The 25869-nt window shown below is 38.8% G+C and overlaps 1 protein-coding gene and 1 long non-coding RNA gene across 2 annotated transcripts in view; both read right to left on the reverse strand.

The window, feature by feature from the left end:
• The window catches only part of LOC145792587 (uncharacterized), a 93927-nt gene that overhangs the window by 53269 nt on the left and 14789 nt on the right, over window positions 1-25869 (reverse strand). The gene's annotated exons all lie outside the window — the stretch shown is intronic.
• Window positions 18566-19741, reverse strand: LOC114302189 (uncharacterized). Its single transcript, XM_028247186.2, has 2 exons — window positions 19437-19741; window positions 18566-19349 (listed from the first exon to the last, which is right to left on the reverse strand). The coding sequence occupies exons 1-2, from the start codon at window positions 19506-19508 to the stop codon at window positions 18642-18644; spliced, it is 780 nt and encodes a 259-aa protein (XP_028102987.2). The 5' UTR covers window positions 19509-19741; the 3' UTR covers window positions 18566-18641.

Here is a 25869-nt window from a genome sequence, read left to right on the forward strand (position 1 = left end):
AGATTAGTGAATAAATATTTACAAATAAAAAAGTTTATAGTGTCTGATTTGATTTGTTTTTTCAAACTTTTGTTTTGAATATTTTGGTTTTCATGTTTTTTGACTTTTGTTTTCTTTTTAGATTAGCTTTATTTAATACTTTATTTTTGTTTTAGATTTAGGTTCACTTACTTTAAATAAACTTAAAAAATAATTTGTTGTGTATTCTTTTTGATAAAAAAAAATATTAATATCAAATAATAATAATAAAAATATATATAATAAAAAGCAATACATGTTTACAAATATTTTACTTCTTAATTCTATTTAAATTATTAGATATTAGATTTTCATGTAAAAGTATAATTTAAATATAAAAATAAAGAAATTCTAGTATCTTTAATCATCAAAATTGAAAAATATAAAAAATCAAAAATTGAAAAATAGATTTAATAATCAACGAAAGTGGTTCTTGTTTAGAATTTTGACATCATACCTTGGTTATTAAAGTATCATGTAAACTATTACAGTTCATAAAATATAATTTACAAAAAAAGTGTGTGAAGATGACTTACGAGATTTTCAGATGCAACACAAATCTCTATTTTAAAAACGCATATGCTCTTCTCTGTCTACATTCAAACTAATGCATACATACAACTTTAAGGTTCAACCAAAATTATTCACAGTGATTTGATCCATAATGGATAATTGTAAATATTATGTATATCAGAATAGAAGCAGACATAATCAATAAAAAAGAGTAATTATTTTTTTGTTCTTCAATCATCATCAATTTAAAAAATAGGAAGACTGTTATTTTTTTGATAAGAAGAGAGACGATTTATTTATATTTATATAAGATTTTTAGAAGCAAATATATCGTAATAAAGAGATAATTAATTTATATACGACTCTTCATAACTTTTAAAAAATATAAGAAATTTGAAAGAATAAAATTGAAATTTGAAAAAAATATATATATCAAACTCTTCAAAATAATAGATAATAGATAATAGATAATAGATGGAGGAAATGTTTAGCTTCCGTACTTTGGTCTAGTACCAAACAGTAGAAGAATTGGTTCGTACTATGAATTAACCTTCGAACTTGTAACTGCTTACCGGGGTCAATGGACCCCTAATATTCCAAGCTCCAATATTCATCACCTTTTGGGCTTGGCTTTCGTCCCTCCCCCTTCTTTTCCCGCGAGGTTTTTTCTTAACTTTCGTACCCTGTGCTCTACCCACAGATTTGGTAGAATCAGTTTCTTGAACTAGAGAAGCTTCCTCCTCAACCATGTCTAAAAATTGATTGTCAGGAATATCCGTAGAAATGCAAGTAGGGATGTCAATATACCCTTCACCATTACAACAAAAAGGTTCACTTTACCTCTTATAATTTGATTTATGTGCGGATCTCTCCCTTCTCATTTAGAAATAATTACACAACTCTCATTTGGTTTATGGACTAAAATGCATAGTTACTATTTCCATTTAAACTAACCGAATGTGTAATACACACACCTCTTTTGAATGTGGGTATGAACACAACCTTTTTTTAAAACTAAAATATCATTAAAGTTTCTTAAAATAACTAAAGTGTCAAAAGTGGTTCAATCATTAGGCCACTTAGACTGTCGCTTAAGACCCAAAAAAATATTTTCACAAAATTTTTATTGTCAAAGGCCCTAACTTTTCATAGGTTTATTTTGATGTTTAGTCTAAGACCTCCAAAAATCTTGAGTCGTTATTGGTGCCATTCTTCTTCTCCATGGATCTTCTCTCCAGCAAACTCTCTTTCAAAAAGTATATGCAGTTGTTGAAGACAGTAAAAAGAAGAGATTTTACATTCTCTTATTGAGAGTCCAAAATAGTGGCAATCAATTACAGAACTTTCAATTCCTGTGCTACCTCCATTGCCCAAGGAAGGCCCCAAAAAATCTCGATTTGATGACCAATGGTGGGTGGCTTTGATTTCTTTGTTCAATTTTTGTTGAATATTTGGCTGATTCATTATGGTTGGTGGTGGGTTTGATTACCTTGATTATGTTATTGAGAGGGGAAAATCCAATGAGCAGAATGAGCCGAGCTATGTGTGCAATTGAGGGGAATTTACACTGAACAAAAGACTGAACTACATGTGGAATGGGCAGACCTAAGGATAGTCCGAGCTAATGACACTGTCCTCTGTATAGACCGAGCAATATTTGGCCGAGTCGCGGTTGACCGGTTATACAACTCGAAGCTGAGCCGATTGATAGAAGTTGGTAAACGGCCTTGTGCCTAGTTATGGGTAACATGGCAAGAGTCGCTACGTGGCCCAATTAGAGTGCGAGGAGAAAAATTTGCCAGTAGTTACGCGTCAATACTGTTTGGTAGTTTGGCCAAATGTTGTTTGGCAGTATTGACGTGTACACGTGTAAGGAATAGAGAGGGTAGTACAACCATGCGTCCAGAAAAAGAAGAGCAGAGTGGTGCACGCAGAAGCGATTTAAACTGTGCGGCGCCTCCATACAATAGGTCTGGAACATCTGGTTATCAGAGCTACCTATCCATTTGTCTCTCCCTCTTCTTCTTCTCTCTTAGTGTGCTAACTTGATCATCAGAGGTTTTTTCCGGCAGCACACCGCTGGATAGCTCACTGTTTTGCATGCTCAGGTCACTTGAAAAAAAGCGAAGCTTGGACACGAGGAGTACGGAAAGTAATAAATATTTGCTTCCCGTACAATTGGCGCCATCTGTGGGAATCCGATAGACAAAATCTTGTCCTCTAATCTTTTCCGGTCATCTTTTATGGCGAACAACGACGACATTTCTCTGTCCACCATCGATGGCATCACGCCAGAGTCTATTTGGCGCAGAGATGGCCTGCTTGCCATTCTAACAATGGTTGGTTTGGAGACCTCTGCGCGAGGACTTTCCAGAGATGCGCGGGACAAGTGCACAAGGAATTCTGGGCGCTCTGTTAGCCCAAAAGAGCGTCGCCAACGGCGAGACTTACATACTTAGCACCTGGAAGATAGGCTGAGAGACCAAGATACCGTCATCAAGAAGATGACAACAGAGATGGAGACCATAAAACGCCAAATGAAAGGAAATGGCGTTGTTGGAGTGGAAAACCATAGTGAGCACGCCCATTCTTGCCATTCCGACGATCAGAATAGACGCCGCACCCCTTCACTCTTCGTCACGAGGAGCTTCAGAGCTAAAGACTACGTCGCGCGGGCGACGACATCTCGTGCGCAGGACATCAATTACCACCCCTCATGTCTGACGACGGCGTCGAGATATTCACGCTTTGACCATTCGAAAGACCTAAGGGATGCGTTGGAAAAGCACGCTTGTTGGCGGGAAGCGCAAAGGGTGCCTGCACTGCAGCGGTTGGCCTCTATACAGCGAGCCAGTGAAGAGGTCGCCATGCCACCACCACGCTTGGCGGCACACGCGCTACCAGACAGAGAGTTAGCAAGGTTAAGCGCCATCCCTTTTTCTATAGAGATCGAGAACACACCTCTCCTTCTCGGGTTCCATTAGCCAAAGTTCATGCTTTATGACGGAAAGACCGATCTATACATGCACGTAAGCCACTTTCGGCAGGTTATGGCTGGGCACAGGCGAAACGATGCGCTTATGTGCTTTGTTTTTCCATAGAGTTTGGATGAGTTGGGCCTGAAATGGTTTGAGAGGCTGCCAGAGGAAAGTATCGAGAGGTGGCAACAATTGGTAGAGGCATTCATAGCACGGTTCAAGACCAACACTTAAACACCCAAAGAAGTCAACCACTTTTTGGGAATCAAGATGGAAACATGCGACTCCTTGAAGACGTACAATGCCAAATATTGGGAGACATTCAACGAGATATATGAATGCCCTACAAAGTTGGCTATCACCCAATACAAGCACAGTCTTCCAATCGAACATGGGCTGAGGGATGCGCTCACGATGAATCAACCCACAACAATGGAGCTGTTGATGCAAAGGATTAACGAATACATCAAAGTTGAAGATGACATGGTTGTGGCTACTGTGAAGACAAACTTAGTAGTGACGGACAAAAGAATCGTGGGAAAAGTCAATGTAGTTGGAAAAGAGGATGGTTGTGCAAACAACCATGTAAGAGATCTGGGGAATTCGGTTTTGGAAGACGTCAATAAGAAGGTCAAGGAAAAGGGGCATAAAACTTGAAGAATATAAATGGCCGATCTATTTCAGGAACGCCGAATACTTCCAATATGAAGTTTTATTCTTAGTTTTACTTTTGTAACCCTTTCTACTATTGACGTAATGAAACAAGTAGACCGTTTTTTTAGAATTGTTGTATTTTCATCCCACCAAGCAGATTTAGCGCGGTCCAAGGGATAACTGATGATCATTTTTATGGGAAGATCAAAATTCCTTGCTGAGTGAATTTTGCTCGGCAAGAGGTTTGTTGATGGTTTTGATCAACTTTGGAATTCCTTGCCAGGTGGATTTTGTTCAGCAAGAGGTTTGTTGATGGTTTTGATTAACTTTGAAATTCCTTGCCGGGCGAATTTTGCTCTGTAAGAGGTTTGTTGATGGTTTTGATCAACTTTGAAATTCTTTGCCCGGCGAATTTTGCTCAGCAAGAGGTTTGTTAATGGTTTTGATCAACTTTAGAATTCCTTGCTGGACGGATTTTGCTCGGCAAGAGGTTTGTTGATGGTTTTTATCAACCTTGGAGTTCCTTGCCGAGCGAATTTTGCTTGCCAAGAAACAAGTTTCCGAGCTGACCTTGCTCGCCAACTTTGGAGTTCCTTGTCGAGCTGATTTTGCTCGCCATGAAGCAAGTTGCCGAGCTGACCTTGCTCGTCAACTTTGAAGTTCCTTACCGAGCTGATTTTTGCTCGCCAAGAAGTAAAGGGTCGAGCTGACCTTGCTCGCCAACCTTGGAGTTTCTTACCGAGTTGATTTTGCTCGTTAAGAAGCAAGTTGCCGAGCTGACGTTGCTTGTCAACTTTGAATTTCCTTGCCGAGTGGATTTTGCTCGCTAAGAAGCAAGTTACTGAGCTGACCTTGCTCACCAGCTTTGAAGTTCCTTGCCGAGCTGATTTTTGCTTGCTAAGAAGCAAGTGGCCGAGCTGACCTTGCTTGCCAACCTTGAAGTTCTTTGCCAAGCTGATTTTGCTCACCAACAAGCAAGTGGCCGAGCTGGAGCTGAGCTGGTTAAGTGGTTAACACGAAAGCCGAAGAACATTTTGAAAAATTGGAGCTATAAAGATTTGTGTAGCAGTGCAGCGCGGGCCTCGAAAACAAGTGATAAGACTTAATTGAGCTATCATGAAGCTTGATGACAAACCGAGCTAAAATGAAGATTATACAAGAATAAAGTAATCCCAATCAGGTTGTAACCGATGGGATTAAGAGGCAATTGAGAGGGGAAAATCCAATGAGCAGAATGGGCCGAGCTATGTATGTGTTCGGTCGAGAAGTGTGGCCCGAGCTATGTGTGCAATTGAGGGGAATTTACACCGAATAAAGGACCGGACTGCATATGGAATGAGCCGACCTAAGAATAGTCTGAGCTAATGACATCATCCTCTATATAGACCAAGCAATATTTGGCCGAGCTGCGGTTGACCGGTTGGGCAACTTGGAGCTGAGCCGATTGATGGAAGTTGGTAAACGGCCTTGTGCCTAGTTATGGGTAGCATGACAGGAGTCACTACGTGGCCCAATTGGAGTGCGAGGAGAAAAAACCGTCAGTAGTTGCGCGTCAATATCGTTTGGCAGTTTGGCCAAATGTTGTTTGGCAGTATTGACGTGTATACGTATAAGGAATAGAGAGGGCAGTACAACCACGCGTCCAAAAAAGGACGAGCAGAGTGGTGCGCGCAGAAGCGATTTAAACTGTGCAGCGCCTCCATACAACAGGTCTGGAACATTTGGTTATCAGAGCTACCTACCCCTTTGTCTCTCCCTCTTCTTCTTCTCTCTTAGTGTATTAACTTGATCATCGGATGGTTTTTCCAACAGCACATCGCCGAGTAGCTCACTGTTTTGTGTTTTCAGGTCACTCTGAAAGAAGCAAAGCTTGGACACGAGGAGTACGGAAAATGACGAATATTTGCTCCCTATACAGTTATGAACTTTGATTAAATTATGGTGGACTTTTCACCGAGCTTGGTTTGTGATGGTGGGTTTGATTTCTTTGTTCCATTTTTTGTTGAATTTGGTTTGATTTCTTTATTCCATTTTTGTTGGTGAGTTTGATTATGAACTTTGGTTGAATTTCGTTTTGCGATGATTGCCGATAATGATCTTGCTTCCACTTTCCTTTGCCATGGCAATTTGTTCCCTTGTGGCCGACACTGCACCTCTTGCTCCCAATTTCCTATCTCCTCTCTTTTGTTGGCCATTGTTGCACATTTCCCATCACTGTACCTCATTATCTACCCTTACAAGTCAACCATGGCTGTTGTAGTAAAAAGAAGAAAGGAAGCTAAGAATAGAATGGGGAAAAAAATGTGCCCAGCAAATAGAAGATTACAACCAAAAATAAAAAATTTCGAGAGTAGAATAATTTTCTAATCCTTATATATGGGATAAAATGGTATTTTTGTTATTTTTGGGTTATGTGGTTATTTTTTAACAAAGGGATGATCTGCATATGGACTAAAGCACGAGGGATGAAGTGGAATTTGTCCAAATTACTATTGTTTTCATTCAATACAAGACCACTAAACACCTCCAAACTTTGTGTATTTTGTAATTGCAACTCAAGGAGCATGATTAAATCAAAACTAGAAACAATAATGATTCGCTCTTGAATTATTTGCTTCCCGGTCCCTGAATTTTTCTTGGTTGGAATCCACTCTTCCTTTCCGACTTTTGGAATTTCCATAGGTTTGGATATTATGGCAGGGCACTTAAGAGCAGCATATTGAACCTTCTATTTCTTCTGGAAAGTTGAAAAAGGCATATCAACTTCTACACACCTTTGCAAAGCATAGTTTACAGCAAAGCTGGATTTAATTTTAAAATTATGATTTGAGTGTGGAATTGTATTTTGAGTTTTGAGTTAAATTTTCAAAAGAAAAATTTTGTTTGGTTATAAATTTTGCAAAGAGTTTTGAGTTGTATTTTAAAATTTTTTGGATTTATTTTTTTTAAATATTTAAAAATTTTCTTAATTTTATTTTTTTAGGGTAAATATTTTTTATTGTGTGCGTTGTATTTACTACATGTGTGTGTTGTATTTTAAATATTTCAAAAATTTAAAATGAGTGTATTTTTTCAATATTTAATTTTTTAATATTTAATTTTTTTTCCTTTTTTTCAATATTTAATTTTTTTAAAAACTTTAAAAAAATTTGAATTGCCCATATATATCTAAATCATAACAAATTAAATTTTAGTCAACACTTAAATTTTTAACTTTTTACAAATGTTAAAAAAATTTGGATCGCCTATATATATCTAAATCATAACAAATTATTTTGTCAATACTTAAAAATAAACAAAATATTTTTTGAAATTTTATATTTTCTCAAAAAAATGTAAAATAAAAAAATTGATTATTTTTAAACTAGAGTTTTTTAAAAAATTAGAGTTTTGAAAAAGAGTTGGTTATAATTTTTGAATTGAGTTTTGGATTTTATGTTCGATTATGAGTTTTAAAAAGAATTTTAAATTTTTTTGATTGAAATCAAAACTCCAAAACTAAATCAAACATGACCAAAGATTTTCTAATTGCACTGGCAGCATAGAGCTCAAATCCTTTCAGTCCAAAATTCTGAAGGGTGGTCTGTAAACATCACTCAAATTGGCAATAGTAGCTTCATACTGTGTGTGTTGTTCCGTTCATGTCGAATGAAGGGAAGCAGAATAAGTCACTCGATCTGATATGATATACTATATAGATTATGACTTGAAATACCCTCTATTGTATACTTGTAGACACATACACTTGATAAATTGCATGTTATATGCACTGGTTCTTTACTGACCTCCTTCAGACTTCGAAAACACTTGAAAGTAGTTTTATTTCTGTATTTCTGTAACACAATTTATAGTTTTCTGTTTAGTTGAAAACTGAAAACACATTTTGGTGAGTTGTTTTTATTTATTTACAAAAAACATGTGTAAACAAATTGCAGGTTTACAAGTTTTGCGTGTTTAACGCATTGTGGCAACCACGTTAAACCATGTGTGAAAACAGTGTGCCAAGATGAGTTACCAATTTGAATCCTCGCAGCTGCCAAAATTCTCATCCTCTCAAACACACAATGGTAACAAAGGGGGGAAAAAAAAAAGGATTTCTTTCTAGTTGTGATCTCTTTGTCTAGTACAAATCATTCATGTAAAAAATTTAAATTAATTAAATAATATCGAAGTTACATGATGTAATCCATCACTTTAGTTATCAAAAATAATGAAAGGGCAAAAATTACACTCATCTTCTTCCAAATTTGGATAATAATAGAAAATAAAAAATAATCATAGTTTTGATATTTAGTTTCATTTCATCAATAGTTTGTTGGTTTACTAAAACAACCTAAAATTTACCCTTCATTATTTTGAAATTTACCCTTTATGTGTAATGTCTGATCAATTTAACTTTTTTAAATTTTGTTTGAAAAGTATAATTACAAGACAAACGGTTCAGTCATGATAATAAAATGTCAAGTTATTTTAAAATTTACCCTTTATGTGTAAATTGTCTGATCAATTTAATTTTTTTGAATCTTACTTAGACATATTATTATAAGACAAACAATTCGGCCAAAATGTCAACTTCTTTGATGGGACTCACACCAAGGCCTAAACATAGAAAGAACTCAAATTGATTTGTGATTATTTTCATTTGTCAAGACTTGTAGCAAATATTACTAAAAAAATTTAAATTAAATTTTCATAATTAATATCCATCAAAAGTCCTAGTTTTTGGAGAGAAAAGAAGATACATTTATTAGAACTCTGATTAATCCAACAACAAGATTTTATATATTATCACCAAACTCACACTACATTCAGGAAAAAAAAACAAAAACAAAAACAAAAACAAAAAAGCCCTAAAAATTTGTGCACCCCCAATTCAAAAATTCAGGCGGTGACCACAAAATTACACAACCCACAATATTTAAATTAAAAAAAAAAAAGAAAAATTATATCACCATATTATGCTCTTATTTACATAAATACCCAAACTACCTTCTTCACCACCCCATCAACCGTGGCAACCGAAAACAAAGATACGTACGTATTGTTTGTTATTCACCGGAGTCGTAGAAGTCGCCGGAGATTATCAGTTGCTCCGGCGTCGATTCCGGCAGCCTCAGCGTTGCAACAGAGCTTTGGCCTGAGTGAAAAAGTGGGCAAAGGCAAGCTGCTCGGCGGAGGAGAGAGAGTAAACACTACTGAACCTGAAAACTTCTCCAAATCACTAGAAGATGATGATAAAACCCTAGAAACATCCTTCGGAAGCGCCTTCGGATCCGGTCCGATCGGGTTAGTCGACTCAACAATCAAACGCTCAGTTGAGTCTCTCGTCGATTTCAACAAATCTCGTTTCGAACCTCCTTTTTTTGGACTGAGTGATGATGATGATTGCTTCGATTTCTTCGGAGTCAGAGACTGATCTCTATTTCTGTTGTTGATTTTTCGATTGATCGGAGAGCACGAAAGGCCTCTGGATCGAGAATTGTTGTGATTAGGTTTGGGGATCGGAAGAGGAAGAAGAGGAGGTTGTTGTTGTGGATTGTTGAGAAGTGAGATCGATGGAGGATACGAAAATGATATAGAAGAATGTGGTGGCGCGCGAAGAACACCTCCGCGAAAAGCGAAGTTCTCGAAAGGTCGAGAAATGAGAGCGCTGTGGTTTCTGCTAGGGTTTCTGATTTGCTTGTATGGTGAAGAGATCGATTGATCTGGATATGAATATTGCAACAGAACTGGCTCCATATCCGAAATTTTCAGAATCAGAGAAGAGAAAGTGCAATAAAGTCCGAGAAAATTAAAGCAAATAACAAAGCAAAAAACAGGGATTGATCTCAAATAAACACGGATCAATCACCTCAAAATTTTCCCGAGAAAATTGTGTACAGAAAGGAAAATAATATACTTACAGATCTCTTTACTTCTACTAATTAACAAGAAACTAATACAGAAATTTACAAATCTATATAGAAATGCACAACGAAAAAAGTAAAACAAAACCTCAGAACAATCTAAGGTTAGATCTAGATAGAAGAGAACAAAGTTACAGAAAAGACAAATCAAAATTTTCTGTCACAAAAAGAAAAGAAAAACATTTATGTATATGTATGTATATATGTATAGAATTGAGATATGTGTAACGGATCTTTGGACCCAGATTTTCAGAGTGGCTGATGTAGTTTTTGAGAAGTCTCAACTGGAAACCTCTTTAAATAGACGAGAACTCCAACGGCTACTTTATTTTATTTTTTAATTTTATTATTTAAATAAATTACCAATACATTTTAGAATTTATTTAAAATATAATTTAACTATTTAATTATGAAAATTATATCTCACTTTTTCAAATTTTTTATTCAATAATGAATGACATATTTTTATTAATAAATCATTAAATTAAGTAACCGTTTTTAATAATTTTATAAATATATTTCAATAATAATTTAGGTAATATTATTATCATATGGGTGAAACGTTAAAAATTTTATTTCTTTTATTAATTTTTTTAAATAAAAAATTTTAATTAGTGTAAATTCTAAAATTTTAAGAAATAATTTATATTTTAAGTAAATTTGTTGTAGTGTATTTGTAATTTAGGGGTTGTTTGGGATGACCTAAATAAGTATAGTTTTTGTCTTTTTATGAAAAGATGTGTAGAAAAATAGAGAGATAATGTGATGAAAAAAAGATAAAAAGATAGATTATTTTGGAGTTACCAAACTTGACCTTAGTCTTTTGTTTATTTTAAAAGATTTTTAAAATTGTTTTCTTCCTAATTTACCGACAACCCTTGCGGCCGGGATACCCACGAGACGTAGACCGGGTTGCAACCGCCAATTCGATAATGACCGTTGGATTCTATTATTTGGAAAGAGCCGTTGAGGCGATTCTGACCGTTGATCCAGTCCTCGGGTTCCTCGAAAGGTTGTCTAGATCTGGAAGCGACTTGGAAAAATCCTAGCCATACACGTTTTCAATTATGGTGGGCCCCTACAGTTTAAATAAAAAAATCTAAGGCGATTGTGATGTGTGACCGCATTTGCGCTGAATTGGGATTGGACATTAAAGAGATATGTCTTGGATTCTAATTTTTAAACTTTAAAGTGGCTGTAATAAATTGGCAAGAGATTTTATTTATTATCACGTGATATTTTGATTTTTATATATTTTTTTTCTTTTTATCATTCATTAGTACTTTAATTATTATTAAAAGAGATAAACGAATCAAATAATTTAAGTTAAATAATATTATATGTACTAATTAATATATAATTAGTGTATTAACAGATGATTTAATATTATTTGTATGATTTTGAGTATTTGTAACTTATATAATAAATGTAGTTAATAATAGTATCATAACACTAGTTAGTAAACTAGTGTGTACACTAATTGATGTATGTAACACTACTGATTTAAGTTTGAGTCGTGTTTAATTTGTTAAAAATTTATTTGAACTCAATTTAGGTTAGATTTGGTTTCTCTTAAAAAAGTTAAATAATCAAAAAATTAAAAAGTCACTATTTTTTTTAAATTACATCATCTTATTTAAGTCACATTACCTCTCTACCACATAACTTCATAAAAATTCAAAAAATATATTTATTTATAATATCACAAACAACCCCCTATTAAGGTTTGAATATATTGTCTGTTTTGAGAAATAAGTTAAAAATTAGTTTTTATAATTTTTTTTTAAAAAAAAATCGTATAAAAAAGTAGAGAGATGATGTAAGTTAAAAAAGTTAAAAAATTTAAAAGTTGACTTTTAATCTAATTGCCAAAATAGGCCATTATTTTAGTAGTTTTTTACATTATTTTTAATTTTTTTATAAAAAATATATATAAAAAGTAAAAAGAAAAGCAAATTTTTAATTTTTTTTTGTATAATTTGTTTACATTTTTGTTCTTTTAATAAATTTTTGACTTTTAAATTTTACACAATTCTCAAACGAGATCTAAATAAATAAATTAATTTTAAACATATTTTATAACGCTTTAAAATTTTTAAACTAAATTTAAATAGTCATTAGTTTAATAAGTATAAAATAATATAAAAATATCAAACTAATCAATTATTTGTAATTGGTTGGAAAGTTTAAGAAATTAAAATTAAATAAATTTTAAAATCCGTTAAAACTTTTAACGATTAAAATAGAAATTTCTAGAAGATTTTTAGGATGGTGATGCTTGATTGCTTCTCTACATTCATTCATTGGGAGATAGACCGTTTGTGCGTTACGTGTCCATTAGTTGGTGTAGGTGAATGATTTGTGGGTCCAGATTCCCCGACCCCGATTAGCCAATTAAAAATTATATTTTGATTGTATGACGCGGATACCGTTAACTACACCTCTCAAACATTATTATTTTATTAATCTTTGAATTGTTTTTTTAGGGTAAATCTTTGGTCACTTTTTATTTTGACTCTTGAAATTTATTTATTTTTTATTTTGTCCTTATATGTTTTATTTTTTTTAATTTATTTTTAATTTTAATTCAAAATTAGACAGAAAATAACATATTAAGAATTGTGTGATACAAAATTATTTTATTATATATAATTCATACTTTTAATACAAACTTAAATCTCAATATAATATTATATTTTTTTATGTTATATGCCAATTATCGTGACATTTTGTATCTAATTTTGAATAGAAATTAATTTTAAGAGTAAGTTAAAAAAAACTTAAAATATGAAGGGTTAAGATGAAAAAAAATTAAACTTTAAGAACCAAAATAATAAAAGTGACGAAACATAAAGGAGGCAAGATATATTTTATCCTTCTTTTTAATTAATCTTTGGATTTTTTTTTTTGATAAATTACACTCACTTTCCAAAATTTAAAAATTGACTTTCTGATAAAAATTTTGAAAATAATTTGGTAAAAAATTATTAAAAAATTAAAAAAAAATTATTATTTTCATCTGATTTTCTCTTCTTTTTTTTTTTTCCATCAAACTAACTTATAATTTTTTGAATTTTTTCTTAAAAAATAGGTTCTGTAAACTCAATCAAACAATAGTTCACTCAATAATTTTGTTGAAATTACATAAATCTATATAGTAACAACTTGAAACATAGTAATAAAATTATTATATTACATTTAAATATTTTGCATTTAAATATATGCATCGAATGGCATAATTATTCATCATTTTCTAATTAATTTATCTAAATAGGATTTCGTTATTTAGCCTAAAGAATGTCACATGGTGTGCAAGAAACAAACAACCTTTGTAATTACTAACTTACAAAAAATGTGACAGAATGTATTTGGTCACAAAGTTAAAATTAGTGAATAAGTAACACAGTTATGATTTGTACAAACTTAACGAGGAATACCAATATAAAGAACCATTCAGTTGGAAGGAGGTATGCTTTAGCATAGTATACACTCACTTGGTGTTACTCCTTAAAACACTATCTGAGAGGGTAATTTTTGAGAAAAATTGGGCCGAGCTTCGAGTTGGGCTTTAAGGCCCAAAACACGAAGGATTAAGTAAAAAGGCCGTAATGGATACTTCGGCCTAGGGGACAAGGTTACTCCGGTCTTGAGGAGACAAAGTTACTTCGGCCCAAGGAGGTGAGGTTACTCCGGCTCATGAAGAGATAGATGCTTTGGTCCAAGGAGAAGTAAAGCTACTCCGGTCCGTAGGCAACTCGGAATTAGGCCGGTCTCAGAATTAGTCCGGCCACAGTATGTTCTGGGAAGGCCGGTTTTGGAATTAGTCCGGTCGTGACTTACTATGGTTAGGTCGGTCAGACCTTGCTACTTGGAAGTTTGAGCTCGCCAAGGTTGAACAGGGACAGCCGAAGTAAGGAATTAGAGGAGAAGACCGAGCTATGGAGGGTTCGGCCCTCTGTGGCTCGGTATAGCCAATTTACTTCGGTTACATGGAAGCTCGGCCGTGGAGGAGACCATCCCACTTGGTTTAAGCAGTGGGGGAGGGTGTAAAAGGATAAGCATTATCCTTAGGAGAATGAATCCTAGGAGGACTCTGTATGGAGAAATACAAGTCCTACTAGGATTGTGCCATATGAAACTTATAAAAGCTCACAAGCATCACCTTGGAGGAGGTAATTGAACACAATCTTTCTGAGAACTTAGAGCTTTGTCTATTTGTCAAGTTTTCTGACTTAGGCATCGGAGAGGTTTCCGGCATACACCCGCCGGCTAGCTCACGTTTGTGTTTTCAGGTGACAAAGCGACGTCGTACGGAGGAGCGTGGACTTGGTCAACAGGATTATACGAGGAGAATTATTTCCTCCCCGTACAATTGGCGCCGTCTGTGGGAAGAACAGACAAGAACAAAACCTCTTGACTAAGCTTCTCCTTTTTTCTCAAGTCAATGGCACACATTGAAGAACTACCACAATCCGCCGTCGACGGACTAACTCCAGAAGGGGGTGCAAGGCGTGAAGGATTACCTGCCGTCCCTCCCATGGCGGACTTGGAGCCCCAACAACATAATTCCAGGAGGAGCGGCAGGGGAAGGCGGAATGACAGCCCTCGTCACTCTCAAAGTCCCGACAGGCAAAGGAGGAGGATTGATCCTCAAGCCCTGGAAAGATCGCGTAAAGGAACAAGATGAACTAATTCGAAGGATGGCGGCGGACATGGAGGCCTTGAAACGCCAGATGAAGACCAAAGATGTGGCGACAGGAGAGGGGCGCAAGCACAAGACGCCCCCTCGCCACTCAGAAAGTCGTAGTAGGAATACTACACCCTCTCAAGGAGAGAGCAGAAGCCTCAGGACAGGCGACACTCACTCCTTATCTTCAAGGACTCGTCACTCCAGGTCTGAGAGGACGAGATCCGAAAGATCATACACTGAAGGAAGCACGTATTGGCCTTCACATTCACACCAAACAAGATCCAGACAAACCGAGCTACCCAGGTCATCCGACTTACGAACCGTGCTAGAAGAAAAAGCACGATGCAAGGAAGATGCCAGGGCAAGGGATCCACACCGAGTTTCGGCCTTACAACGGTTGGCTCCTCGGACGCACGGAAGCGTCGAGGTTGGAATGCCAATACCGCGACCGGCCTACGAACCAACGGACAAGGCATTGGCAAGACTACAGACCTCGCCGTTTGTCCCAGCGATCGAAAACGCACCCTTACCATCAGGCTTCCTTCAGCCGAAGTTCAATACATATGAAGGGAAGACGGACCCGTATTCTCACCTGAGCCACTTTCGCCAAGTCATGGCTGTGTACAGGCGAAACGAGGCCCTAATGTGCATACTCTTCCCATCAAGTCTAGGCGACTTAGGCTTGACTTGGTTCGAAAAACTCCCAGAGGGCAGCATAGCCTCCTGGGCCCAATTGGCAGAAGCGTTCGTAACAAGGTTTCGGACAAATACTAAAACACCGGTGGAGATAGACCAGCTACTCTCCATCGACATGGGTGAGAAAGAAACCCTCAGATCTTACAACAGTCGCTACTGGGAGACATTCAACCAAATTGGAGACTGCCCAACCAATCTAGCCATTGCGCAGTATAAAAGAGGTCTACCAGTAGGGAATAGACTAAGGGATTCAATTACAATGACGCCACCCCTCACCATGGAGGCCCTGATGGAAAGAGTGCATCAGCACATCAGGGTAGAAGAGGATGGCGCGCGTGCTAAAGCAAAATCTAGTACAACCACAATGCCAGAAAAGAAGACCTCAGCAAAGGTCAATACAGTAGATCGACAGAATAAAAACGGACGCGGCAGACGAGATAACGGAGAAGATCCAGATAAAAAATGGTTCAGAATCCGCACTGCCATAACAACGGTGTTCAAGAAACCAATATATCGGATTCTGAGCGAAATAAGAGATGAGCCTTTCGTCAAGTGGCCAGCCAAGCTAGGAGAAGCCCAGAAAGATTACGACGACAGATCACGGTGCACCTTCCACCAAGAAAAAGGGCACCGAACTGAGAATTGCACGCCACTGAGACAGCACTTGGAAGAATTGGTGGCAGCAGGACACTTGGATAAGTACATTGAAGGAGGGACGCAGCCAGCCCCCCAGGACCATAATAACCACCCCAATGGAATGCCAATAGACGCCCCGCCTCAAGGCGTCATCAATGTCATACATGGAGTCTTTGAACCTGAGCGTGTATGCGAGCTCAGGGGATCGATCAAAAAGGCAGAACACTTTAGAGAAGTACTAAGTGCCCAACCAGCCATCAAGAAAGGGAAGACGGAGGCAACAAACGTCATGACTTTTTCTGACAAAGACTTGGAACGAATTTACTGCCCCCACAATGATGCCCTGGTCGTCACTCTCCGAGTTAAGGATTTTGACGTCAAGCGGATTCTGATTGACCAGGGTAGTTCATGTGAAATCATGTACTACGAGACATTCAAGCAATTGAAGCTGCAAGACAAAGACTTGGCACCTGCCGTATCTCCCCTAATTGGGTTCAACTCCATGCCAGAATGGCCCGTCGGCAAAATCATTCTTCCAGTCAGAGCAGGAACCGTGACAAAACAAGTGGAGTTCTGGGTATTGAAGGTCCCCTCCACTTACAACATCATCTTAGGCAGAACATGGCTGCATGCCATGCGATCAGTGGCGTCATCCTACCACCAAGTAATGCGGTTCCCCAACAACACCGGCATAATTGAAGAAGTCTATGGAGATCAGATCATGTCAAAGCAATGCTTCGTCACGGCGAATGGCAGCCGCGCCGCCAAAGGATATGTTCATTCGGTGGAAGAACCGGAAAGTAATGAGCTATTCGCAGATGTCGGAAAAACGGCGGATCGGAAAGTAGTGGAGGACCAGGAGATGGCAAGTTAAGGCCAAACTGGGACGGTCCTTACAAAGTGGTTTGGTTAACAGACAAAGGGGCATACCACCAAGACAAGGACGGCAAAGCAATCCCTAGGCCATGGAACACGGCCAATCTCAAGTTATTTTATTCTTTCTTTTTCAAAGACGTGTAATTTTTTCTTTCTTCAATAAAACAAGCGATTCTTTTCAGCATGAGTTGTTCTCTGTAAAAGTTAGCTTTACTGAAGATTAGGTACATAGTAAGCATTTTATTCTAAGTTGGCTGGAAAAACTAACTTAGAGGTTGGCTGGAATAAACCAACACCCCTCCTAAGCCCAGGATAAGGATCCAGGCTGCAGGACGTTTGGTCGGAATAACCAAACTTTATTCTAAGTTAGCTGAAAAAACTAACTTAGAGGTTGGCTGGAATAAACCAACACCCCTCCTAAGCCCAGGATAAGGATCCAGGCTGCAGGACGTTTGGTCGGAATAACCAAACTTTATTCTAAGTTAGCTGGAAAAACTAACTTAGAGGTTGGCTGGAATAAACCAACACCCCTCCTAAGCCCAGGATAAGGATCCAGGCTGCAGGACGTTTGGTCGGAATAACCAAACTTTATTATAAGTTAGCTGGAAAAACTAACTTAGAGGTTGGCTGGAATAAACCAACACCCTTCCTAAGCCCAGGATAAGGATCCAGGCTGCAGGACATTTGGTCGGAATAACCAAATACTATAAGTTAGCTGGAAAAACTAACTTCAAATAGTTGGCTGGAATAAACCAACTCTTGTTACTCTTCAGCCGAAGTAAGTGTATGGCTGAAGAGTGGTTGGCTGGAATAAACCAACACTTGTTACTCTTCAGCCGAAGTAAGTGTGAGGCTGAAGAGTGGTTGGCTGGAATAAACCAACTCTTGTTACTCTTCAGCCGAAGTAAGTGTATGGCTGAAGAGTGGTTGGCTGGAATAAACCAACACTTGTTACTCTTCAGCCGAAGTAAGTGTAAGGCTGAAGAGTGGTTGGCTGGAATAAACCAACTCTTGTTACTCTTCAGCCGAAGTAAGTGTATGGCTGAAGAGTAGTTGGCTGGAATAAACCAACACTTGTTACTCTTCAGCCGAAGTAAGTGTAAGGCTGAAGAGTGGTTGGCTGGAATAAACCAACTCTTGTTTCTCTTCAGCCGAAGTAAGTGTAAGGCTGAAGAGTGGTTGGCTGGATTAAACCAACTCTTGTTACTCTTCAGCCGAAGTAAGTGTATGGCTGAAGAGTGGTTGGCTGGAATAAACCAACACTTGTTACTCTTCAGCCGAAGTAAGTGTAAGGCTGAAGAGTGGTTGGCTGGAATAAACCAACTCTTGTTTCTCTTCAGCCGAAGTAAGTGTAAGGCTGAAGAGTGGTTGGCTGGATTAAACCAACACTTAATACTCCTCAGCCGAAGTAAGTGTAAGGCTGAAGAGTGGTTGGCTGGATTAAACCAACACTTAATACTCCTCAGCCGAAGTAATTATGTCAGCTAAGGAGTGGTTGGCTGGTAAGTATAGTTTAACCAACCAAAAACCGAAATAACACTTGGAGTAATAAAAGACATTACAAAATGCAAGCATACACACAATAACCGGAATAAAAGAAGCAAAATTTTCATTCAAAGAGAAGTCAATTACAAGGGGACTTAGTTCGGTTACAAAGGAGAAAAAGTAAAAGAGTCAAGAGAAAAGTTCATCAATTTCAGCGTCGAAAACCGCATCGGCATCAACCTGAAGACCGGTCTCCGGAGGGAGCTCATTCACACTAGGGTGAGCCACTTCGGCTACGGTTATACTGGGAGGATCAACAGTTAGGTCTTCAGCAGTGGGCACCGACCGAACTGGCTGGTCCACATTTTCGGCCGGAGTATCTTCATCAGAGGCATCATCAGAGTCAGAGCCTTCCAAAAACTGTTGTTGCAGAGCGGCCGCGTACTCCGCCAGGGACTTCGGTATAAAATAATCTGGAGGGTTGAAGACCTCGGTCTGTTGATCTTGACCGAGCTTCTCCACTGCCGCTCTCCAGCCGCATTTGAAGAACAGCTCCTTTGCAGCGTCACATTGTTGGGCGTAAGCATCCTCAGCCCTCTTGAAACCTTGTTTCTCAGCCTCCTTCGCCTTCTCCTTCATTTCGGCGTCTTTCTTTCTTTCAAGCTTTACCAGCTCACGCAAGTACTTGTCCTTCAGCACAATGGCAGTCTTTTGTTTTTCGGCCTCGGCCGAACTAACCATTCCGGTCAAACGACCGACCTCACCTCGGAGTTCGGCCATTTCCTTTCTGGCCGACTCTAGTTCGGCCGATTTCGCCTCTGCCTCGGCCGCCGCTTGCCTTGTCACTTTCCTCAGCTCCAGTACTCTCCTGTGGGTGATTTGGTTCTTTTGAATGGCCTGACAAAGCAAACAACTTCCCTTTAACCGAAGAAAGAGTTAAAAAGAAAAAGAAACATAAACAGAAAAGCAACCGAAGTCACTAACCAGAATCATGGACTTAGTAGCAGACCGGATGGACTTCAGCTCGGTGGTTAACTGTTTTTGGTGATGTTCCATGTCTTTGGGCAGACACACGCTCTTGGCCAGGTTGATGGCCAACAGGTGGTCTTTCTCAGCAACGACCGAGTCTGTGTCTAGAATGTCTCGGTCGTTGAAGGTTAATTTCGGTGCCCAGCAGCCGATGGTTCGGTCGGATGACTCCGGTTGGGGGCTCGGTGGTAAGCTCGGCTGAATAGGAGTTTCTTCATCAATCAAAACCCGTTCGGGTTCGGAAGTTCGGGCACGTTTGGTTCGGCGGGAAGAGGATGGCTGTTGAGAAGGAAGGGCGACAACAGCAGGCTGCGGTTGGCTGGAAGGCGCCACTTCGGGCCTAGCTGTTTCGGTGAGAAGGGCCCTGACTCTACTCCTTTTCGCCATCTCTTCTTCTGCGGATAAAGGGACAAGTCTTATCTCGGGCAGAGTTGGGTCCGGTTCTGGTACCTCTTCAAGAAGGAAGTCAGTCACCTTTGCTTTTTGTCGACCGCTGTAACGGTAGGTCGGTTCGAAATTTAGAAGCTTGGCCCAATCCCTTTCTTTAACCCGAAAAGCGGCTCGCAAGGCTCCGAGGTTAGGATAGCTATACAGGGAATGGAGATGGGCAAAATCTGCAAAAAAGAGAAGTGTTAGTTCGGCTAACAGACTAAACAACCGAGATAACTTACACAGCAGAAGACCGAAGTAAAATTACCAGGCTCTCCCATTTTCCAATTTATAGGTCGGCCAGGAATTTGAGCTTGAAAATCCTCAAAGTTCCCAGAGACCCAAAAGAAATCGTCATCGTTAAGATCTTTGTCCGGAGTGTGCTTGATTATCTTCTCTCGACGGCGGCGAATTCTAAGGTAGTAGACCCACCCAGCATTCTTTGAGCCGATAGAGTATTGATGAAAGATCTCGGCTAGACCAAGATTCAGTCCGGTTTGGTGGTTTAATGCGGCTATCCCCATGATAATACGGTACGTATTGGTGGATAGTTGGGTGGGACATAGCCTAGTCTGTCTAAGAAATTCGCAGATTAGCGGTTGGACAGGAAACCGTAGTCCGGTCTCTATTATGGATTGAAGGGTAAAAGGCACAAAGCCTTCATTGTTCCAGGGGGTAGCATCTTTTTTTGCCAACTCCAGTTGGACATCATCAGGAATCTGGTAGTCCTGCCTGAATTCGGCCATGCCACCAGGGGTTTCGACTAAATATCTATACTTACCCATTTGTTGAATAAGTTACGAATAAATTATTTCGGTACAAAAATTTGGCTCAGTAGCCCGGTTGAGCACACGTAGGAGTGCTTGGGCAACCTAAGTCTGCAAGGTAGAAAACAAAGGGGTTAAGCACAGATCGTGGGACCGCGCTACAAATTATAAGCGAGATATACAAATCCTACTTCGGCTCAGTGGGCTGGTTCTACCTCGGCTCATCAGAAGGTTTCTTAGCTCGGTTTTGAACAGTTTTTAGACCGGTCTAACGCCTAGGGGCAGCTTTCTGAGTTCGGTTTCAGAACTAAGAAAGCCGGCTTGGCCCCAAGGTCTTAGCTCGGTTGGAGACCGAAGTACCTAGTTCGGTAACGGCAAACTTATCATTGGCTAGAGTGGGTCAGAAGAAACTACTGATGTTTCTACAAGTTCTAGTTCGGTTATGTTCTGAATCTGTCTACATACATAACACAAACAGTTTTCTAGTCCGGTTGCTAGGTGATTTTGGATCTAAGACTATCTTCCTACAAAATAGTTCATACACATACAAGTTCTACTGGCTTCTTCATAGAAAGTACAAAAGCAGAGCAGATACATGGAGAAAATATTTGCAAAAAGCATACGAAAACAAGATATACAGTTGCACAAAACGAGGGTAAAAGCAACATAAGCAAAAAGAGAGGAAGAAAATGGATTCACTTACCAGATTGAAAGAGGAGCTAAAGATGGAGGCAGTAGCAGCAAATAGTGACACGGACGCAGCAAGCTCAAAATTTTGAAAACTCGGAGGTTCAAGAACACAGAGAGAAGATGAACAGCAAGGCGTGAGTGAATGATACGAGATGAAGGGTTGTTTTGTGAAAGAAGGGAGAGAAAAAGGCGGCAAAAAGAGGCGGGAACAGTACGAAATTTCTGCAGGGCGGCGTAACAGTTGGCCACGGCTTATCAGATCCTGCCACGTGTCTATGGAAAGGGAAGCGTTACAGTCGTGATTGAAGAGACGTTTTTGACCGGACGAAGAGAAGCCCGAGGTAAAGTTAGCTAGGCTGGAGAGGCTAAAGGGTTTTTAGCTCGGCTGAAAAAGCTTAATAAACTCTAGCTCGGCCAGTAGACTGGTAATCCCGATCATGTTGCGCAGATGGAATTAAGGGGCAATTGAGAGGGTAATTTTTGGGAAAAATTGGGCCGAGCTTCGAGTTGGGCTTTAAGGCCCAAAACACGAAGGATTAAGTAAAAAGGCCGTAATGGATACTTCGGCCTAGGGGACAAGGTTACTCCGGTCTTGAGGAGACAAAGTTACTTCGGCCCAAGGAGGTGAGGTTACTCCGGCTCATGAAGAGATAGATGCTTTGGTCCAAGGAGAAGTAAAGCTACTCCGGTCCGTAGGCAACTCGGAATTAGGCCGGTCTCAGAATTAGTCCGGCCACAGTATGTTCTGGGAAGGCCGGTTTTGGAATTAGTCCGGTCGTGACTTACTATGGTTAGGTCGGTCAGACCTTGCTACTTGGAAGTTTGAGCTCGCCAAGGTTGAACAGGGACAGCCGAAGTAAGGAATTAGAGGAGAAGACCGAGCTATGGAGGGTTCGGCCCTCTGTGGCTCGGTATAGCCAATTTACTTCGGTTACATGGAAGCTCGGCCGTGGAGGAGACCATCCCACTTGGTTTAAGCAGTGGGGGAGGGTGTAAAAGGATAAGCATTATCCTTAGGAGAATGAATCCTAGGAGGACTCTGTATGGAGAAATACAAGTCCTACTAGGATTGTGCCATATGAAACTTATAAAAGCTCACAAGCATCACCTTGGAGGAGGTAATTGAACACAATCTTTCTGAGAACTTAGAGCTTTGTCTATTTGTCAAGTTTTCTGACTTAGGCATCGGAGAGGTTTCCGGCATACACCCGCCGGCTAGCTCACGTTTGTGTTTTCAGGTGACAAAGCGACGTCGTACGGAGGAGCGTGGACTTGGTCAACAGGATTATACGAGGAGAATTATTTCCTCCCCGTACACTATCTAACTTAATCATTGGAGTGTCTTTAGCTGGTAACTGTCGGTCAAAATTAATAGCAGTTTGTTATTTTGCAAATCTGAAGATCTTTTCATCTATCCAAGTGGATAAATTTATTTCTCATACGTTTATAATGAGAGACTTGTGTACCCTTCTCAATAACTTCTTGTGGTGATCAACAAATATTCAATAAATGAGGGAAAGTTAGGCGTTTCTATATACAATTAAAATTTTCATCATACTCACATGTATATTTATGTAAATTAGATTACAAAATTTTCTTTAAATTTTAACCAATTCAGTACACTTTTAATTATTAAATTATGTGAACGCTTTAAAATATAAGAAATAGAAAGATAGAAGAATTTAGATGCAAAAGATTTTGTGTGATTAGATACAAGATTTATAATGTATGTAATGATATATATAGTGAAAGGAAGATTTATTCACTGGAGCTTCTTTAAAGACCAAATAATTATAAAATAAAATAAAAAATAAAAAATAAAAATAAAGAAGAAGTTAAAATTCTAATATCTAATTCATGTTTCGCATATGTTCTCATACAATTTTTATTTTTATACATTTTTTTAATATATTTTTAAATATAATTTTTACATATATACCAATATTAACCACCATTCCATACAAATATACCATTGGATCACGGTTAGTTTTCGTAAGGTCCTCCGCCCAACGACCAATCAGTGGATGCTTTTTAAGAATCAAATAATGTTAAAAAGTTAAAATTTCAATACATATTTTACATATTTCTATATTTTCACAAATTTTTTTTTTTATAATAATTTTACATTTTATAATTTTTTAAATTATTTTTTACATTTTGAATGGTGGTTGCCATTTCCCAATTCCACATAATCAAATTAAGTAGGTAATTGTGAAGCTTGGGTAACCAGCTTAAGGAATGATAGAATATCACCCTCTATTTATAAATGAAGATTTAGGGTTTACAAGAAATGCAATTACAAGATGATCCCTGAGTGCTATCCCTGAGTGCATAAAATGATTACAGACAGACCCTAGTGAACCTTTCGGCTAATATAATCTGCTAACACTTAATATAATTTGCTAACACTCCCCCTCAAGCTGGTGCGAAAATATCTCTCATGCCCAGCTTGCCTAATATGTCATGAAATGGTTTATTCCCAATCCCCTTGGTGAGAATGTCAGCAAGTTGTTCACCAGACTGGACAAAGGGAGTACAAATGATACCACTAGTGAGTTTCTCCTTAATGAAGTGACGATCAATCTCAACATGTTTTGTCCTGTCATGTTGAACTGGATTGTGAGCGATGTTGATGGCGGCCTTATTATCACAGTATAACCGCATGGAGTCCGTCTGATCAATACCTAGATCACGCAACAATAATTTGATCCATAAAAGTTCACACACACCTTGTGCCATAGCTCTAAACTCAGCTTCTGCGCTTGACCTGGCAACCACATTCTGTTTCTTACTCCTCCAAGTAACTAGGTTGTCGCCAACAAATGTGCAATACCCTGAAGTTGATCTCCTATCAGTTACTGACCCAGCCCAGTCAGCATCTGTATAGGCTTCTACACGAATATGATCATACTTTGAAAAATACAGACCCTTACCAGGAGCAGACTTCAAATACCTCAAGATTCTCATGACAGCCTCAAGGTGAATCTGATGAGGAGCATGCATGAACTGACTAACTATACTGACAGCAACAGCAATATCAGGACGGGAGTGAGATAGGTAAATGAGCTTACCCACTAATCGTTGATAGCTCCCCCTATCCACAACTTCTCCTCCATCATCATCCCCTAATTTCTGATTAGGTTCCAGGGGGGTGGCACATGCCTTGCAGCCAAGCATCCCAGTTTCCTTCAACAGGTCAAGCACATATTTTCTCTGTGAGATAAATATCCCATCCTTAGAGCGAGCAACTTCAATTCCCAGAAAATACTTCAAGCTGCCCAAGTCTTTGATTTCAAACTCTTTAGCTAAATATTTCTTCAACAGAGGTATTTCCCCACTATCATTGCTTGTAAGAACTATGTCATCTACATAAACAATAAGTGCTGTAGTCTTACCGTGTGAGGAATGTTTCACAAACAATGTGTGATCTGCCTGACTTTGTTTGAATCCATATTTAAACATAGCCTGAGTGAATCTCTCAAACCAAGCCCTTGGAGACTGTTTGAGACCATATAATGACTTCCGAAGTTTGCATACTTTGCCTTCTGTTTGATGATCCTCAAAACCCGGAGGAATGTCCATATATACTTCTTCTTCGAGGTCACCATGGAGAAAAGCATTCTTGACATCAAACTGATAAAGCGGCCAATCTAGATTAGCTGCTAGAGAGGGAAGTATTCTGACTGAATTCATTTTAGCCACGGGTGCGAAGGTCTCCTGATAATCAATGCCATATGTCTGAGTAAACCCTTTTGCCACAAGTCTTGCCTTGTAACGCTCAATAGACCCATCTGCTTTGTGTTTCATAGTATATACCCATTTACATCCCACAGGCCGTTTGCCCGGAGGTAACTCAGTCAATTCCCAAGTGTCATTCTTCCTAAGTGCTTTCATTTCCTCAATCATGGCTAGTTTCCATTCAGAGGTAGCAAGAGCATCCTGAAAATGGTTAGGAATGCTAACAGAGGAAATATTGGACACAAACGCCCTATATGAGGATGACAAATGAGAGTATGATACAAACTGTGAGATAGGATGTTGAGTACAAGATCTCACACCCTTCCTCTTGGCAATAGGAACATCAAGATTAATGGACTCGAGAGATTCAAAGTTACCTCGACTCTCATCAGAAGCAGGAGATGGCAGTGGGGTAGCAGAAACGGTCCCGTGTATCCAGTTAACTTGTTTTCTGTCTATGTCCCGGACATAAACATGCCCGTCCGTATTCTTGGTGACAGTGGGTTCTATAGTCCCAGTAGAAGAGAGGGGTTCAAGAACAACTGGTTCCACCATAGGAGGCACAGGACTCACTTCACACCAAGGCTCCCCCGGAAATGAGGACGGTGACACCGGAGAGGACAAGAAATAGGACTGGGATTCAAAGAAAGTGACATCCATGGACACAAACCACTTACGAGAAGAAGGGTGGTAACATTTATACCCCTTTTGAGTAGGAGAGTAACCAAGGAAAACACACTTGAGGGAGCGAGGGTCCAACTTAC

This window comes from Camellia sinensis, chromosome 6 (genome assembly GCF_055761805.1).
Source record: "Camellia sinensis isolate YWXY chromosome 6, ASM5576180v1, whole genome shotgun sequence".
Taxonomy (NCBI): Eukaryota; Viridiplantae; Streptophyta; class Magnoliopsida; order Ericales; family Theaceae; genus Camellia; species Camellia sinensis.